General features: G+C 42.2%; 1 protein-coding gene across 1 annotated transcript in view; it reads left to right on the forward strand.

Moving 5' to 3' along the window:
• Nucleotides 1-19,971, forward strand: part of LOC132830767 (plexin domain-containing protein 1-like) — a 288,265-nt gene that overhangs the window by 52,047 nt on the left and 216,247 nt on the right. Inside the window, exon 2 of the mRNA XM_060848606.1 lies at nt 12,635-12,825. Coding sequence (XP_060704589.1) covers nt 12,635-12,825 — 191 coding nt within the window. The remainder of the gene's footprint in view (nt 1-12,634; nt 12,826-19,971) is intronic.

Below are 19,971 nucleotides of genomic sequence, written 5' to 3' on the forward strand. Positions count from 1 at the left end.
GTTCCACCATTCAACAAAATCATGGCTGATATGATAATCCTCAACCCCACTTTCCTGCCTTGACTCATAACCCTTGATTCCTTTATGATAAAGAATGTCTACCTCATATTTGAACGTGCATAATGACCCTGTCTTAACAGCTCTTTACTGTAAAGAAATCAGCAGATTCACTGCCCTCAGAGAAATGAAATTCCTCCTTTTCTTTTTCCAAACTAGGCAACCCCTTACCCTGAGATTGCCACTTGTGGTTAGTAGTTTCCATTAGTATAAACACCTCAGAAAATCTATCCATCCAGCACAGAAGCGCCACAATTGCTCTTTTAAAGACATGGAGACACTATTGGCAGGATCCAGGAGTAAAAGAACATGTATTGACACTCTCAGTTCCCTGTAGAGTAAGTTTACTGAATAGGCAGCCCCAGCAAGGAGTTCAGTTTGAGGAACCGGGGGTTACAACATTGACTCTATGTTCCTTCGAATTCAGTTCCTACATGCTGTGAGCACAGTATCTTGTGTGAAAAGGCAAACTTGAAATCAAAGATGCTGGAAAGTGGTATCAGCTCACAGAATACTTTGCGCATAATTCTGGTCTTGGTATTATAAAAGGGGCACCAAAGAGAATATGAGGGAAATATATAATTGCAATGACAATGCCAAAAGTGTGAGGTTAGAACAATCAGGAAAGACTGAAGCATTGACACTTTCCCTGAAGGCTGAGGGGTGACGTAATTGAGATCTTTAAAAATGTGATGCTACTGATTGTGGGACCTATGGAAATTAACTATAAAGTCATTACAAATTAATCCAATGATGAATTCAGGGACATTTTCCTTACCCAGACCACAGTGAGAATGTGGAATTCCAAACCATATGGAGTAGAGTCACAGTCATACAGCACGGAAACAGACCCTCAGTCCAACTCGTCCATGCCGACCAGATATCCTAAATTAATCGAGTCTCATTTGCCAGCATTTGGTCCGTGTCTCTCTAAACCCTTCCTATTCATGTACCCTTCCAGGTGATTTTTAAATATTGTAGTTGAGATTAATTCATTCATGCGATGTTGTTATTTTTGTCATAGTTAAGGGGTGGTGAGGGAGGTAAGAGTAAATGATGATGTGAAGAGAGGTGGGAGGATTCACATCAGAAAGAACCAAGTTGGCTGAGTGGCCTGTATTGTACAGTAAATTTAATGAAATGTTATGTGTCATTGGAGTTCTTGACATTCCTTTGGACTCAATCACATATAACATGAAGTCTTTTACAACATACATACAAACAAGGAAAAAATTAGGCCATTCAGCCCATTAAGCCTGCTCCTCTATTCAATAGGATCATATTTGATCTGATTTTAACTTCACCACTACTTTTCTGCAAATCCTATCAAATGTTTCCTCTACTGGGTGACTAGGAATCTATTTATCTCTGCATTGAATATTTGTAAGGTTCTGCATCCACTGCTCTTTGAGAAAGGCAATTGCAAAGATTCTCAAACCCTGTTTCTTTTCCTCATCTCTGCCTTAAATAAATGACCTAATAATTTTGAACTCTGACTCCTAGTCTTTGATTTGCCCACAAAAACAAATGCAACTTTTCTAAGAAACTGTGAGCTAGTACAGAGATCAGAATTCTTTCCCCTGACACAGATAGCAAATGGTTTCACTGCAGTGTGCAGCATAGTACTTTCCTGATGAAGGGCTTTTGCCTGAAACGTCGATTTTCCTGCTCTTTGAAAGCTGCCTGACCTGCTGGGCTTTTCCAGCAACACACTCTCAACTCTAATCGCCAGCATCTGCAGTCCTCACTTTCACCCAGCATAGTACTTTCTGCCTAATACTTGCTTCTCATCCACCTTCTTTCGGGTTTGATTTTTCTTGCTGCAGGAACAAGATTTATGTTGTTTTGGATCAGTTGACCTCCTGTGTAGCACAAACAAATTATTTGAATGAGTCCACCTCTTCCTATCTCTGTAATGTCCTTCATCCCAAAAACATCACCAGAGTGACTTGGCCAGCTGTTAAATCCTACAATATGGAGTCACTTCCCTCAACTATATCTTCATTTTGTCCTTCTTTACAGCAAAGGACCATGGGATATAGGAACAGAATTAGGCCATTCAGCCCATTGAGTGCTCCGTTATTGGATTGTGGCTGATCTGTTTCTCAACCCAATTCTCCTGCCTTTGTCCTGTAACTTTTGATCACCTTATTAATCAAGAACGTATCTATCTCTGTCTTAAATATATCCAATGACGTGGCCTCCACAGCTCTAAGTGGCAATGAATTTCTCAGATGCACCACCCTCTGGCTGAAGAAATTCTTCCCCATCTCCTTTCTAAAGAGTTGTCCCTTCACTCTGAGACTGACACAGGTATTAGTGTCTCCTACAAGTGGAAAACTTTTCTCATGTCAACTCTATCCAGGCCTCTCAGTATTCTGTAAGTTTCAATAAAATTCTTTCTCCTCCGTCTAAACTCCATTAAGCACAGACCTACTGTCCTCAACTGCTTCTTATATGACAAGCCCTTTATTCCCAGGATCATTCTTGTAAACCTCCTCAGACTCCCTCCAATGCCAGCACAACCTTCCTTAGATATGGGGCCCAAAGTTGCTCACAATATTCCAGACCCTCATACAGCCCCAGCAGCACGTCCCTGCTCTTGTATTCTAGCCCTCTTTGATATGAACACCATAATGTGGAGACGCCCATGTTGGACCGGGGTGCACAAAATCAGAAGTTACAGGACATCAGGTTATAATCCAACAGGTTTATTTGAAATCACAAGCTGAAGAATTTCACCTGATGGAGGAGCAGTGCTCCAAAAGCTTGTGAATTCAAATAAACCTGTTGGACTATAACCTGGTGTCGTGTGAGATATAAATGTAATATTGCATTTGTCTTCCTAACTACCAACTGAACCTACATGTTGAGCTTAAGAGAATCCTGAACTGGGTCTCCCAAGTCCCTTTCAGGTTCAGGTTTCCAAAGCCTTTATCCATTTAGAAAGCAGTCTATGCCTCTATTCTTCCCACTGAAGTGAATAACCTCACACTTTCCCACTCTGTATTCCATCTGCAACTTTTTTGCCCAATCTCCTAGCCTCCTTCTGCAGCCTAATTGCTACCTCAACATTACCAACCCCTTTCGCCATCTTTGTGTCATCTCCAAACTTAGCAACAATACCCTTGGTTCCTTCATCCAGATTATTATTGTATAATGTTTAAAATGCTCCCTTAAAAGTATCCTTCTTTATCTCAACCATCAGTTACTTGCCTTGATATATCTTCTAATGTCAAATTTATTTTGATAAAACTCCACTAAAGCACTACAAAACTGTTAAAGGTATAGTGTGGGAACAGTGCAGTTCACATTGATATTGTAGAGTTGTACTTAGAAACTTATTGCCAAGTCCAGGAGAAGGATCATAGCACCAAACACTCACAAGAGAGAAAAGTATAGGCACATAATTGAGCAAAATTGCAAACAATCTATAGTCCTTGCTTTAGATTTTATGACATTGTAAATTACAGAAGATGAGAAGTTTCAGTTTTTATATTTTGCCAAATAATCACTGAGTTTCTTTGTCAGCTAACTGTTTCTGAAGTGTACTCCTTGATATAATGCAGAAATCACAGCAGCTAATTTGTCCACATGAAGTTCACACAAACGGCAATGTCCAGATGATTTATTTTTTAGTAAAAGGAAAATACTGTAAATCTGAAACATCACAGAGAACACTAGAGGAGTACAGCAGGTCTGGCAGCATCTGTGGAGAGATGAACAGAGTTAACATTTCAAGTTCAGTACGAATCTTCTTCAAAAATGATTGTTTTTAATGTTGCATTGAGCTTAAACTTGGCCAATGCATTAGTTTGAACTCCTGTACTGTTCTGTAGGATTGTGCTGTGGGATCGTTAATGTCCATTTGAAGTTAGGCCCTTGCTTTAATATCATTCAAAAAATAGCTAGAGTGAAGCACTGCCTCAGCATTGCAGTGAATTATTATTCTGGGTTTGGCCTGATAAGTGACAACTAACAACATTCACACCACACAAGTGATAGAACTGACCACCTCTGACAAGAAAGAATGCAACAATCGCCTCTTGATGTTCAATGGTATTGGCATCAATGAGTCCTCTGTTATTTCCATTTTGGGATTGGGTTACCATGCAACTGAACTGGACCAGCCATATCAATACTGTGGTCACAAGAGCATGTGAGAGGTTAGGAATCCTGCAGTGAGTAGCTGATTGCTATCCACCATCAATAAGGTAAAAACCAAGAATATGAGGAATACTGCTGAAAGATGTGTTGCTGGAAAAGCACAGCAGGTCAGGCAGCATCCAAGAAGCAGGAGAATCAATGTTTCAGGCATAAGCCCTTCTTCAGGAAACTTAAGGAATACTGTCAAGTTCCCTGGACGAGGGCAACTCCAATAATACCCAAGAAACAAAACAGCCGCCTTTATTGGCACCATCCATCATCTTCAGCATTCACTCCCCCCATCACTACCACATACTGTGACAGTGTATACCATCTACAAGATGTATTGCAGTAACTCACCAAGGCTCTTCTTCCAAGCCCACAACCTCTACCACATAGAAATACTCGGTCTGTAGGTACAGGGGAAGATCATCATCTGAATATTCTCTTCCAAGCCGCTCAGCAACATCGTACATGTCCTTATTCCCCAAAAACTGTTCAGGAAGGTGACTCATCTCCTTAAGGACAACTAGGGATGGGCTATAAATGCTGGACTAATCAGCAACACACACATTATATAAATGAATAAGTAAAAAAAAAGATTTTATATTGCAGTGGAAAGTGAGGTCACAATTTTTTGATTCAGAGGCAGGAGTATTGCCCCTAATCTATGGCAAAGACTCTTAACTGAACAGACATTGAGTTTTACCATGAGGAAATGCATGACTGAGCAGGTGAATAAATTCTATTTGATATCAGTATGAATAAACAATTGATGGGACTGATAATGGGGAGAGGTTATGCGAGGCAAGGAGGAAAGATCAGGAACTCATGTCTGCTAAAACACAACAGTAATTACAAAGGTAATATAACATGAGATGTATGACAGCGCTCTCCCCAAACTCACAAATTCAGATTCTGCAGCTTTGCAAAGAACATATATTCCATTGTAGTCTGCTCTGCTATAATGTGGTAGCTGCATTCTCGTGCAACCTTGTGTTATGGAAAATTGTACAATAGAAATAACGGGGCCTATGAGAAAGACAGGGTTGGGGCGAATCACCAAAAATATCAGTAAAAATCAAAACGGAAATAGTAGAGAGCCTAACACAAACGATAGAACAGTCTAAGTAAATTTAAACACATATATTTTAATGAAATAATGCAATACATTTAACACTTTAAGGGGCTTCTGAGTTTGCTGAGTTGCATTACTGGATCAAGACAGGACATTATCCCCATCAATAGCTATAGTCAGCTTCCTGAATATACATCTTAAGTAATAAGCTTTAAAAGCTGCTACTGCACCCTGGTCCATAGGTTCAATGAGAGAGGTTGTGTTTGGAGATAGAAACAGAACTTTGATGTTTTCAGAAAGCTCACCCGAGGTGGAGGATGGCTTGGTGCATTGTCAGAATAAGGAGATTCTTGAAATCCAATCATTTCCCCTGCAATAATTTCTAAAAGCATCCTGGAAACATCAACAACAAGGTCAGAAAAAATTTGCCCCGTCATCCAACCTCTTTTGCTTGCCCTGAAATAAACACCTAGAGTGGGACTGAAAGTAACCAGGGAGAGCATCGCATAATAGCCAATGGGAGCTCAGGTTTTTAAAAAATAGTTCCCAATTCACCAATCATGTTGCAGCCAAATTGTGTTGATGAAACGTGCATTGTCGGAGAAAGACCTATATTTGGGAATGAACTAATTCAGACAAATATGCCAATCAATGGCTAACTCACAACCTTTGGGAGTAACAGTCTTCTGCCCAGATAGATATTCCTTTATGTTCTGGAAAAAAACTAGGCACTCCTCAAAACACGTCATTATAATTAAAGCTGGGGAGGGGGGGAATATCTCAACAGGGATCGGAAATGCAACAAATAAATATTACATTCTAGATATCTACAATTACTGACTCAGTGTCTGATGGAAAGATTAATTCCTTGGATTTAATCCTTTATTCCGGCTGTTTAACAGATTGTTAAAAGGGTTGCCCTATTTTCCCTCTTTTTTTCCATACTCCAATGTCTTTTGGTTTGTATTAAAATGATGGCAAATTGTACCTAGGCACCAAGGTATGCCCATCCATGCTTGGCAAAGATTAAAGTTACAGATGTGTTTGCTAAGTCTCAATCTTCTTAAGAAAACCATTGCCTAGCTACAAACACAAGGGGGCTTTGTAGCAAAGTCAAACATATAACAGTTTGCTCCACAAAGCAATACAAATCAAAATGCAAATCCAGGAAGGGCACAATAGTTTGCGAGCCTGTCCAGAGTTCATTCTTTACACGAACAGTGTTGGAATATTGAAAGAGACTTGTCCTAGCCCAGAGCTCAGCTCTGCCACTGGGATCTCACTGGAGAGTGAGCCAGTTACAGGTTCATCAACCATCTTGCTAACTGAGCCACCAGGAAGACCTCAAACATCTTGTTTTAATGGGAATCAGCAGTTGCAAAGCAGTCCAAAGGGTTAATGAATTATAAAAGTTGTAATTGTGATTGGATGCTTGATTGAGTTTGACGGAATGAAAAATGAAGCACTCTCTGAAATCTTGCCAGGTAGCTGTGTGCACTCTCGGACTCCATTGTGATTGATTGGCCTGTGTTCCTGAATTCAGTCGGAACCATCCATCATTGCATTACAGACTCTTACATGGCAGTTTCATCTTCACAAGAAAACCTCACAACTGTCATTAGTTATGAGTTAATTAAATATCATTTGTCAGCCCACGGTGTTTGCTGCAAGCAGGTCAGAAATTATATCTTCGTGGAAAACAAAGTTTTGTTTGATGAATGTACAAATATGACAAGCAATTCTTCGCCTTTCGGTGCTTCCTTTTTGAACACTTTTAGAACTGGTTTTAAATGAGTTTTGTGTCTTTGAGCGATGCACATTCACAAGCAGCAAATGTAAAATGCCACGTGACCATCCCATGTGGGAGAATATCCACCGCTGGTATCTGGAGTGGGGAAAAGGTGTATCACAGATATCAAGCAAACTGTCATTCTCCTGGCTTGTCCTTTTTGTCCTAATCTCTCCACATCCCTCAGTCCTCGTGCAAGGTGTAAACGTTTGCTGGAGATCAGTTCCACAGATATTTCACCCTGTGCACGGATTACCAGAGGGTTAATCGGCCATTAGACTGCCATCTAGCACCAACCCACTGTTTCACTGCCCATCGCGTGGCACTGAGTATAAATGCACGCTGTTTCTTTGTCTAAAATATTTCAGTGAATACTGGATGCAATTTCTCAGTTTTCATGCTAAGATTTCTCTTTCTGCCTTTAAAGGACATTGTGAACATAAAAGCGAACCCAAAAGGATGGCAAGCACCTTATAGCCAATTAAGTACTTGTGAATATGGGAACTGTTGTAATGTAGGAGCTTTGACATCAAATTTGCACCCAGCCAGTTCCCACAGATAGCAATGAGATGATAACAAGTTCATGTGTTTTAGTGATAGTGCTTTAGAACTGAATACTGTACAGGACAGAGAGAGATGCCTCTTGCTCTTGGAAATAATGTCACAGCATCTTTTCAAGAGGGCTGTAGGGGCTTTGGTGTAAGATCTCATCAGAAAGGTGGAACTTCTGAAAGTGCAGCACTCCCTCAGCACTGTTATGGAATGTTAGATTCAATTGTGCATAGGTTTCTGAAATAGTTATTAAACCCAAAATGTTTCAATAAAGGGAGTGGAGAGTTGTCCATCGAAGACCAGGGAAGCCTATTGTGGGTAGTATTGATATATAACCCGAGCAGGCAGCTCGCCTTCAAGTGAATAGATTTCACAATGTTGGCAGCTCAGTGCACTACTTCTTCAGATGTGCTTCCTCTGGGTGGCACATACTTCACTTTAGGAGAAAGCGAGGACTGCAGATGCTGGAGGTCAGAGTTGAGAATGACAGGTCAGGCAGTATCCAAGGGGCAGGAGAATTGAGGATGAAGGGCTCATGCCCAAAACGTTGATTCTCCTGGCTTCTCAGATGCTGCCTGACCTGCTGTGCTTTTCCAGCACCACACTCTCGACCCCACCTTAGGGATGTAAAAGGTCAAAGATTCCATGAGTAGAATTCCCTGGCATCCTGGAAGGCCATCAGTAACAGCATTGTGTGTCTACCTACACCAGGCAGTGCGCCCCTACCTTCTCAAAGGCATCTCGAGATGGACAGTAACAGTGGGTCCAGCCAGCGATGCCACATTTCATGAATGAATGAAAAATCTCATGCTTCACCAGGCAGGTAATAGACTCATGTGGGGGCACTCTTTAAAGGTGTTTGGGGGTGTGGGAGCATGGGGTTAGTGGGAGGATAGGCTGTTTCCTATTTTGCTGTTTTTATGTCATTCTGAAAAATATTTGATTGGATCAAGGATTCACAGAATCTTGGTCAGATCGTTTGCACACGCTATAAGCAAATTGGAATCTTTTAGAGGGTTGTTCCCAATGTGGCCTGGACTTTCAGAAAGGTGGGACTTGGATCCAGACCATTCGGGGTGTTGTGAACAGGTGAGTTCTCATAAGGATGGATAAATGGTGGATTCACGTTGTTGTGCTCATAGCAACACAGGATCTCTGATGACCTGAGTTGCTGTGATGGGTAGAAGTATACGATGGGGGAGCTTTTAACCTTCCCAAGTACATGTGTGTGAACTCGATTACTGGATAACAATTAAACTCCTACTATCAGGAATTCTACCATTTGATTTAAATAAGCCTTTTCATTTATCTCAGAGGAACCAAAAGTGAGAATTTGCTTCCTCAGTCAATTTTCCTTCCTGCTGCAGCAGATAGACCAATTCTAGCAATGACCCTATAGAACAGAGCTCCAACAAATCAATTTATGTTTAAAAGTCACTGGTCATCAGTCAGGGGAGATTCCTGAACCACTTCCCAAAAGGGTAGTGGAAATCTAGAACTTTCATTCTCCAATCCCCACAAAAGGTTTTCTCTGGGCCAATTATAAATTTTAAGATTGAGTTTTATAGATTTTTGTTCAGCAAAGGTATTAATGATTATGGAACCAGGGTGCGTAGGAGGATTTGAGGTAGAGACCAGCTGCAGTTTAATTGAACAGAAGGTCAGCCTTTGCGTGACTTATTTCTGCACAAATTGTTTCCAACCTAAAATAATTGCTGCATTATCGATTTTAATTAAAGTTTCATTTTTGATTATTAAGCAACTGCATTTTCCTTACCTGTAAAATATATGTTTTATTCTCATATCCATTGTGCCTGCTGGAAACAGAAGCTGAAAGAAGTAAATCAGCTGTGTACAGAGCCTGGTGTTGTTTCCCTGGCAGATCACTGCATGAAGGGTTGATGTGAGGAAAGATTCTTTCGGTCACCAAAACACGACAGCCGATAACTGCTGAGGGAATGTGTGTTAGAGCTTGAGAAATCACACACTGTCAACTGTGGCTCAGTTGGTAGTGCTCTCAGTTCGGAACTGGGTTTCAGGATCAAGTCCCACTCGAGGGCATGAGCACAGAAATCAAGGCTCTCACTCCAGTGTTATCCTGGGGGATTATTTGGCTGCCACAGGTGCCTAGTGCTGTCTATGAGATGTGACCTTTGACTGGGTGGATGTTAGTAAAAGAATATCCTGTTGTTGGAATGCTCACTGTAGACCCGCTTTGTTGTATGTTGTGTCTGAGCGTGGTAGGATAGGTTTGCTCTCTAACCTTTTTTAGGGTAAGGATCTACAGGGCTCACTTGGTCTGGCATAGCATAGGAAGAGCAATTGCTAGCTCAATGGGAAGTATATCTAGTCTTGAACAAGATGTAGTTCATGGTATGTTAGCGAACAGGTACAATGTCACAGTGATATTACCCTGAGATTGTTACAGAGGACGACCTGCCGTTCTCACTCCTGAGCTGCTCTCCCACCACACCCATTTATCATCTGAACTAACTCCACAAAGGCTGGTATCCCATCACTCAGTCACCTTTTATTTACACATGCTCAGTACGTCGATTGGCGAAAGCACGAGCAGGAGAACCCCTCGCGGATACAGGTCTAGTGCTGGTTGGAGAAGGCAGAGGATCAACTCCGGAGGGATTGGCTGATTGGACCATTATCAAACAGTCCTGAAGTACCTTGGATGAGTGTGCCACCACTGTCACAGACTTTATCAGTAAGTGTGTGGAGGACTGCATACTGAGGAAGTCAATCCGTGTGTTCCCCAACAGGATTGTTGGATGAATCAGGACTTACAGAACCTGCTAAAAACCAGGCCTTCAGACCAGGAGACCCACTCAAATATTAGGAATCCAAGTACGGCCTTCATAAAGCCATTAAGACAGCCAAGGACCAATACTGATCCAAAGTAGAGACCCAGACAGACACCTGGCGACTATTGCAAGGACTGAAATACATCACAGGTTCTAAAAAGAGACAGTGTGAAATAGCAGATGATGACACATCCCTCCCAAATCATCTCAACACCTCCTATGTTCACTTTGAGCAGAATTTCGGCAGCGAGGTAACACCTATTCTGACAAGTCCTGACGAACCTATCCCATCAGTCACTGCATCAGAGGTCAGATCAGTTTTCCTTCGTGTGCGTACCAAGCCGTGCACTCAGAGCATGCGCAGATCAACTGGCAGAGATCTTCTCAGACATCTTCAACCTCTCCCTGCAGCAGGCCACTGTCCCTGCCTGTTTCAAGAGGGCCAACATCATCCCTGTGCCTCAGAAGGCTCATGCAGCATGTCTCAATGACTACCGCACAGTGACCCTAACCTCGGTGGTCATGAAGTGCTTTGAAAGGCTGGTCATGGCATTAATCAACACCAGTCTCCCTACTACTCTTGACCAAATCCAATTTGCCTATCGGACCAACAGATCCGCGTCAGATGCCACATCACTTGCCCTTCACTCCTCCCTAGAACATCTTGACACCAAGAACAGCTACATAAGAGTCCTATTCATTGACTATAGCTCAGCTTTCAACACTGTTATCCCCTCGAGACTGATTACTAAACTTAGTGATCTCAGACTAAGCACCACTCTCTGCAACTGGATCCTCAGTTTCCTGACCCACACACCACCATCAGTGAAGATTGGGGACAATATTTCATCCTCACTAACACTCAACACTGGAGCCCCCAGGGGGGTCAGCCCCCTACTGTACTCACTATATACCCATGACTGTGTTGCCAAATATCAGACTAATGCCATTTACAAGTTCGCTGATGACACCACCACCATAGTCGGTCAAATCTCAGACTACATATGGAAGGTAGAAGACCTGGGAAAATGATGCACCGAGAACAACTTAGCTCTCAATGTCGGCAAAACCAAGGAACTCATTATTGACTTTTGGAAGGATGTTACTCATGTCCACCCCTACACATTAACAGCCCAGAGGTGGAATGAGTTGAGTGTCAAGCTCCAGGGAGTGGTCATCCACAACAAGCTTTCTTGGACTCTCCATGTGGACGCACTGGTTACAAAGGCTCAACAATGTCTCTTCTTCCTCAGGCAGCTGAGGAAATTTGGCATGATGGTGAATACCCTTACCAACTTTTATAGGTGTGTCATCGAGAGCACTCTGTCTGGATGTATCACGACCTGGTATGGCACCTGTACCATTCAAGATTGGAGATGGTTACAGAGAGTGGTGATCTTGGCCCAGACAATCACAAAGGCCAACCTCCCATCTATAGAATCCATCTACTAGGCCCACTGTCAAGGAAAGGCCGCCAGCTTCTCACCCTGGCAATATTTTTCTACAACCTCTACTATTGGGGAGAAGGTACAGAAGCCTGAACACATGCACCAGCCAGTTTTGAAACAGTTTCTTCCCTACTGTTGTTAGAATACTGAATGGACTCTCAAACTCTTACCATTTGCCTGTACCTGTGTTTTTGTTTTTGCCACTGTTTACCTATTATTTACTATCTATGCTATTTAACTCTGTGATCTGCCTGTGTTGCTCACAAGATGAAGCATTTCACTGTGCCACGGTACATGAGACAAAAAATTCAATTATAAAGGTTAGATCAGTAAGATGGGCAGTGTCACCATCGTCCCACCAGACCATGGGACTTCTCTTTGATTACAAATAGATGACTGGGGGGACATTAACCTGAGGGTTACCATACCTCAGGTGAGGGGAGAAGGTAACCTCAGCTGATACTGAGAATTGAACCCATGCTGTTGATGTTACTCTACATTGTAGACTGGCCATCCAGCTCACTGAGCTAGCCAACTGCCATTTTTATTATTAAGGCTAAGTAGGATTAGCATTAATGTCTTTAATATTGTTTTGCTTTGTGCGTGGGATGGGTTTTCAGTGGAAAGCCTCCCCGTATTAATTTATTGACATTATACCTGTATTTATTTTCTGCAGAAGATTGAAAATCCTGCAGTGCTAATTATTCTGAACCGGCTAACCACTCATTTTGTCTTTTGTACAATTGAACAGATTTCACTTACCAACTACCGATTGGAAGCACGCTGGGTGTGAACCCGAAAGGCCAGCGCTGGAGGCGTGGTGCTCCCGTCAATATTGACTCCATCAAAACATTGGAGACTGAAGGAGACCGCTTGAGCCTGGATTTAGTTGGGGCCAGCCTTGCCATTGACACCTTGCCAGACAATGGAACCCAAATTGTGGTCAGTGGATTTCTTTGTAACATCATCTGGAATTGAATAGGAGCAATGTTATATGGACCTTTTATTATACCTTGGTTAGATTGCACTTGAGTCCTGCACATGTCTGCAGTCGTCACTATTTTATAGGTGTTGGAAAAAGTGCAAAACGATCTGTTAAACAATGCCAGAATTAAGTAGTTATATGTGTCAGGAAAGATTGAACAGGTTGTGGCCTTTTCACCTGGAAAAGAAATCGCTGCAGGATGGACTGTGAGTTTGCAGGTGATGGTGTTCCCATGCATGATCTGAGAGAGAGGTTTTCAGGAACATGTTAAGGGATTTCGAGAGAAAAGGGAGACATTGAATAGCTTGGGTAGGGAGCTCCACAACACGGTCAACTTAAAGACAACTGTCAGGAGCACATTTCTTCAGAATCAGGCCATTCAGCCCCTTGAGCCTCTTCTGCCATTCAGTGGGATCATCGTTGACCTGTGACCTAACTCTGTTGGTCCATACCCCTTTATACATTTGCTTAACCAAAAACAACAGCAATCTTCTCATTCTTTTCATTTGTGTGTCCAAACACCACTTACACGATCAAAAATGTAGAAGGTTTGTTGCTGTGTGACAGCAGTACTTAATAACTGAGTTAGTAAGAATGAAACGTAGTCCCTGAAAATCAAAAACTAACATTTAAGAACATTTGAGGAAAAGCCATCAGAAAAATAATAATAGACACAGAATGGTGTTTGCAAATGCTGTGTAAGCACATTGTGTGCAACAATCTGACAGCGCAATGGTTCTAAGAAGTATCATATCAAAACCTCCAATTTTGATGATATTTACAAGCAGAGGCATAGAATACAAATGCAGAGATTTTTTTACTGGAATTATAGAAAAAAAGTTCAACTCCACTGTGTCTATGGTTTCTAACTCTGCACCCCAGAAGGATATGAAGAAATGTACTAGAACAGTCCTGGGGTTGAGAAATTGCAGAGAGGCTGAGATTGTACTCCAGAAATCCAAGAAACCAGAGAAGACTTGATGGCATCTAGAAAATTATGAAGGTGTTAGATAGACTAAGGTGGGAAAGCGATAGCCTTGTGGTATCAACGCTGGACTATTAATCCAGAGACCCAGGTAATGTTTTGGGGACACAGGTCCAAATCTCCCATGGCAGGTGATGGAAGTTGATCCGCTAAAATTAGCACCATGAAGCCATCGTTGATTGTTGGAAAAACTCATCTGGTTCACCAATCCCCTTGAGGGAAGGAAACTGCCATCGTTACCTGGTCCGAGCTGCATGTGACTCGAGACCCACAATGATGTGGTTAACTCTTAACTGCCTCTTTGGGGCAATTAGGAATGGGAAATAAATGCTGATCTAGACGGTGACAATCACATCCCAGGAATGAATAAAAAGAAGCTGCCCCAATAACAGAAAGATTGACGTTCAGCTGACATACCTACATATGTTGGCAAAAGAGAGGACCGCAGATGCTGGAGATTAAAGTCGAGAGTGTGGTGCTGGAAATGCACAGCAGGTCAGGTAGCATCTGAGGAGCAGGAGAATCAACATTTCGGGTAAAAGCCCTTCATTTTGTCCGACATGTCGATTCTCCTGATCCTTGGATGCTACATGACCTGCTCTGTGTTTCCAGCACCACTCTTGATACCTGCATTTGTTGATTGGCAAAATAATCAGAGGTAACCCAAGGAAAAATCTTCACAAAAGGAGTGCTTAGGAGTTGGAATGGATGCTCCCTCTGATCTTGAGGTGGATATAGCTTTAATTAATGCCCTAAAGGAAACCGGAATAGTACATGGAGATAATAAAAGGGAAATTACAGGTGGGGGAGGTTGGTCAGTAGTCAGACTGCCTGGAACTCTCTTGAAGACCCAATGACCTCTTTCTATTCTGTAGGATCCAAGCCTTATTAGGAAGGTATTCGACAGAAGATGACGTCAGTTAAAATTAGAGGGTGTAGTGGAAGAATACCCAGAACTGGAGAGAGTGATTTCTCCTCCCACCCCAGCCCTAGCTGATGAGGGTTTTAACATCAAAAGTGATAGACACCAAAATGTGCAGGCTTGGTGTTGTTAAATGTGATAGAGAAATGGAATACAACATTTTGAAAACACTGCCAGTTCCTTGCAATGGGCCTTTAATTAAATTGAGTTTTTAGCTAAACTTCTTCAGAAAACACCCAGAGATAAAGTAAATAACTAGGGTTCTGGAAAAGCAACATAATGAAGTGTCAAGAATTTTCCAAATAAATTTTGGGATGTCAGATGTACTGCTTTCTAAATACCCTGAAGTCAGTCATTGTTTTCACAGTTTATCTGTTCCCCTAATTAGGGATTTTTAGGAAGTTTTGTTGTGAGTTAAAGAGAGAGAATTTGCATTTATATACAGTCTTTCATTACCTTAGGATGTCAATTAAGACCTTCTAAAATTCAGCCACTTTGTAAATTAGGGCATGTTGCAGCCATTTTATGCAAAGCAAGCTTCCACAAACAGCAGTTCAATTGCGATCATCTTACTTAGATGATGTAGGCTGAGGGATAAATTTTGTCCAAGATGCCAGAATGTTTTGCTTTCACCTTGGAAGGCATAGAGGGACATCAGTTTAATTGCTCATCTGAAAGGAGACTTCAGACAGTACAATAGGGCGGCACGGTGGCACAGTGGTTAGCACTGCTGCCTCACAGCGCCAGGGACCTGGGTTCAATTCCCGCCTCAGGCGACTGACTGTGTGGAGTTTGCACGTTCTCCCCGTGTCTGCGTGGGTTTCCTCCGGGTGCTCCGGTTTCCTCCCACAGTCCAAAGATGTGCGGATCAGGTGAATTGGCCATGCTAAATTGCCTGTAGTGTTAGGAAAGGGGTATATGTAGGGGTAGGGGTATGGGTGGGTTGCGCTTCGGCGGGTCAATGTGGACTTGTTGGGCCGAAGGGCCTGTTTCCACACTGTAAGTAATCTAATCTAATATTGCCTAAAGACTGCACTGAAGTATCAACCTAACTTTGTGCCACTCCTGTGATTCGAGCATGCAGCCTGTTAACTTGGAAGGAGTGGTGCTGACTTGACCCAAGAGGAGCTCTTCATACCTGGTTTGGTGAAGTGATAATCCTAGCAAGTGGCCGCACCCCTTCAGTACCTCTCACTCCTCATAGGCTCTGGCTGAATAGATGAAAGACTATAAATCCCAGTTTCCCAAAATAAGCACTTCCCATAATCCAACTAAATAAGAGAAGATGGAAATGCCAAAGTATTGAATCGAATTGAATTGCATCAGCTTTATTGTCACTTATACTCACATAAATACAGTGAAGTGTTTACAAGTTGCCACTTATGGTGCCATCTTCAGTAGCAAAATACCTTGGTACAGATTCTTGAGTACAAACTCTTAGGAAAAGAAAATTATAAAAAAAAGAAATAAAAAGTCCAGCTTTACAGAAGTTCAAAAGTACAAAATCATAGCAATAAATTAGAAAAATAAAGAAATAAAAAGTTCAGAACAGGAAACCAACATGAAAAGTTTTGCCTGAGCTAGTCTAGTGTATTTTATACATTGCACCCTTGTGTTTGATCCTGGTATTACTGCTGCTGTGGTCTTAGCTGTGTCTTCACCATAGTCATGCCCATACAGATATCCAGCAGAGGAAACAGCCCTTCAGACCATCAAGTCTATGCTGATCAAAAATAACGACCTAACTATTCTAATCCTATTTTCCAACACTTGGTCGACAACCTTATATGCCTTGGAGTCACAGGTGCATCTAAATACTATTCAGTCACATTCTTATCTCTGAACCAGAAAGTTGAGGGTTCAAGTGGCACTAAACAGAGTTGAGTGTAAAATCTCGGTGGATACTCTACTGAGAGTGGCCTTCTATGTCAGGGGTGCAATCTTTTGAATGAGATGCTCAAGAAAGTCCCCATCGATCTTCTCAGAAGGAGATAAAAGATCCCATAGCACTAACTTGGAGAAGTATGAGAATTCTTTCCAGTGTCCTGACCAAGTTCCCCCCGAGCAGTATCACTGAAGCAGGTGACCTTGCCATCCTTTGCCTGACTGAGAGATTCCACAATGTGCAAATTGGCTGCTGTGTTTCCTACATTACAACATTGACTGCACTTCATTAGTTACTTCATGGATGTAAAGTGCTTCGGGCATGCAAAGATTGTGAAAGGTGTTTTATAAGCAACTGCTCCTTCTGGAATGCAGGGTTTATATTCTGAAGAAGGGTCACTGGACTCGGAATATTAACCCTCCTTTCTCTCCACAGACATGCTAAGTTTTCTCAGCAATTTTTGCTTTTGTTTCTGATTTCTGCAGTCCTTTGGGGATTTGATCCTTCTTGATTTGTCTAATGTAGGGGATGGGCAGTGGTAGGTACCAATGCTGTGAATGATCAATTAGAATACTTTCCCTGCCTCTAGTAACTCGCCTGTCTCTCAGCCAGGACATCTGCTACCTGGGTCATCAGACTGCCATTGAAATGTTTATCCATCAGACAGTATTCTGGGAATAAAACTTTTTTTCCAAACTCTGGTACCTCAACTCTTGGAGAAAGTGAAGGACTGCAGGTGCTGCAGAGTCAGAGTCAAAAAGCATAGTGCTGAAAAAGCACAGTAGGTCAGGCAGCATCCGAGGAACAGGAGAGTTGACATTTCGGGCATAAGTCCTTCATCAGGTGTGTGTGTGTGTGTGTGTGTGTGTGTTGTGTGTCAAGATAGCTGAAAGGTGATGGATGCAGGTGAGGTGGTGATGGCGATAGGTCGCTGGGGAGGGTGGAGAGGTGGGACGGAAGATGGACAGATAGGACAGGTCAAATTCCAATGGTACGGTTCCACCAATGCTTGTATGCTGAGTTTCTCGGGATCTGAACAAATTTATGGCTCATAATCACAAATTTCCAAAGGTACATAAAACACAAATTAGGAGGTTTTGTAAAAACAGCTCTCTCCTATCTGTCACCAAATCCCCTCCCACTACCACTGCCACATGGCAACAATTTGATGATTAGTTGAAGGGAATCCCCGAGCTGAATTATTAAGAATCTGACCTTTGTTGTACATCAACTACTTTGACAAGGGAATGAAGGCAAGTACAACAGTAGCAAAAAGCATAAATTAAGGTGAACTTTCCTTGCACTATGTGGTTAATTTACGTCAGATATAGAAGAACGATTTTTGAGATATGAGGCAGATGTTCTCCAAAAGAATTTATCCAGCACAAGCTCTGTCAGGTAATTGGGGAGATGGATAATTGGAGAACAGATAACAGAAGTTCCTCTGAGCTTCCTAAAGTACATTCAACCCCTACACTTGGCTGTAGGTTCAGCAGATTGTTATAATGTGAAAAAAGCTGCCGTCGCTCTTAAATCCCAACAGCTCAGAGCTAATAAACTAACACAGGAAATAGGATGAGGGAATACTGTTTACACGAAAGAAAATAATTTGTCAAATGTTGCTTTGTTTAGAGAAGCCACTTGTCATTTTATTGTGAGGATGATGTGGTGCACAGGCCATAATGTTCATCGTCGCACTGCATCAGGCCATATTGAGTGTTTTATTGTTGGGATAGATGAAGAGTTAAAAGCCATCTGTGAGTTTGGAAGCTTCAGAGAGGTAGGAGAGACAACAAGGTAAATCAAGAAGAAATCAGACCCCTGTGAATTGTAGCAGAATGGCAGATGAATATTGTCACTGTTCTGGATTCTTAGCTACACCAAACTAAAATAGATCAGCGAGGCCATGAAACTCCGATTCACCAATCAAACAGGGAGTCATTTCTAAAAACCAAAAGAACTGCAGATGTTGTGAATCAGAAATGAAAACACAAATTGCTGGAAAAGTTCAGCAGGTCTAGCATCATCTGTGGGGAGAAATCAGACTTGCATTTCAGGCCAAGTGACCCTTCCTCAGAACCAGGTCATTTCTTTTCCTTCCTAGCTTCATATCCTGGTCATCATTTTTGAAATCTTATCATTTTCTTTCCAATCATTGAAGGATCACTTGTTAGGCACTGTAAGGAAAAGGGCCAAAGATGTTCTCCTGCTGTTCTGCTCCTCAGACTAACAGCACCACGTGAAACGCAGACCTGTATTGTTGCAGTTGTAGGTGTGGGGAGACATCCTTAGAATGCCATGCACTGCATGGAAAAAACTTGCACTCTCGGCAATGTCAAACTTGAACTGAAACCTCTGTGGTTTGATGCATTTTATGAGTAAGTTATGTTTTTGTTAGGAACCATAGACCTGGTTTTCAGTGGTGCAGTCTACCTCAGGAGAAACAGAGAATTGAGCCTCTTTGTGGGAATCTGCAAATAGTTCCCATTGTGGACAATGAGTGGCCATTTTGTTTTTGACTTGGATGTAACTGGGTCAATAGTCCCTTCCTAATCAAATATGGGTCTACCTACAGCAGTGGTACAAGAATGGGCACCACCATCTACTTGTGGGCAATTATGGACAGGAGATGTCAATGTTAGCTCATAGTGCCTCGGCACTTTCTGACTACCATATTGAATGTCCAGGAGGCCATTTCACACCTGAGAGATGGGTGCTGGCTGCTAGGATTTTCACATCGTTGTAAGGAATCTCACTTTTCAGCATGTGTGGGATAGAGTCCTGGAGTCATACAGTGAGGAAGCAGTCCTTTCGGTCCAACTCGTCCATGCCAACCTGGTTTCCCAAATGGAGCTAGTTCCAGGTTGTCAGTTTGCCCGATGAGTTGGTGAGTTTTTTTTTCAGATGTTTTGTCAAGCTGCTAGGTAACATCACTGAGCCTCCGGTGAAATATTGGTGCTCTGTCCCATTTGCTATTTACATGGTCTGGTTCATTGAGGTGAGTGTTATCATTTCCAATTCTGTTTCTGAGAGTTTGGTAAATGGAGTCCAAATCGAGATGTTTATTAATGGAGTTCCGGTTTGAATGCCAAGACAGTGCACCCATCCTGTGACAGGCCAAATGAAGACACGATGGGAATTCCTAGAGAACTGGCATTCAAACCAGAACTCCGTCAATAAACACATAAATTTGGACCCCATTTATCAACGACTCTGAAACAGAACTGGAAGCGATATCACTCACCTCAACAAACCAGGACTCATAAATAGCAAGCGGGACAGAGCACTAGTGTTTCACCAGAGGCTCACGG

Source organism: Hemiscyllium ocellatum, chromosome 32 (assembly GCF_020745735.1).
Source record: "Hemiscyllium ocellatum isolate sHemOce1 chromosome 32, sHemOce1.pat.X.cur, whole genome shotgun sequence".
NCBI lineage: Eukaryota > Metazoa > Chordata > Chondrichthyes > Orectolobiformes > Hemiscylliidae > Hemiscyllium > Hemiscyllium ocellatum.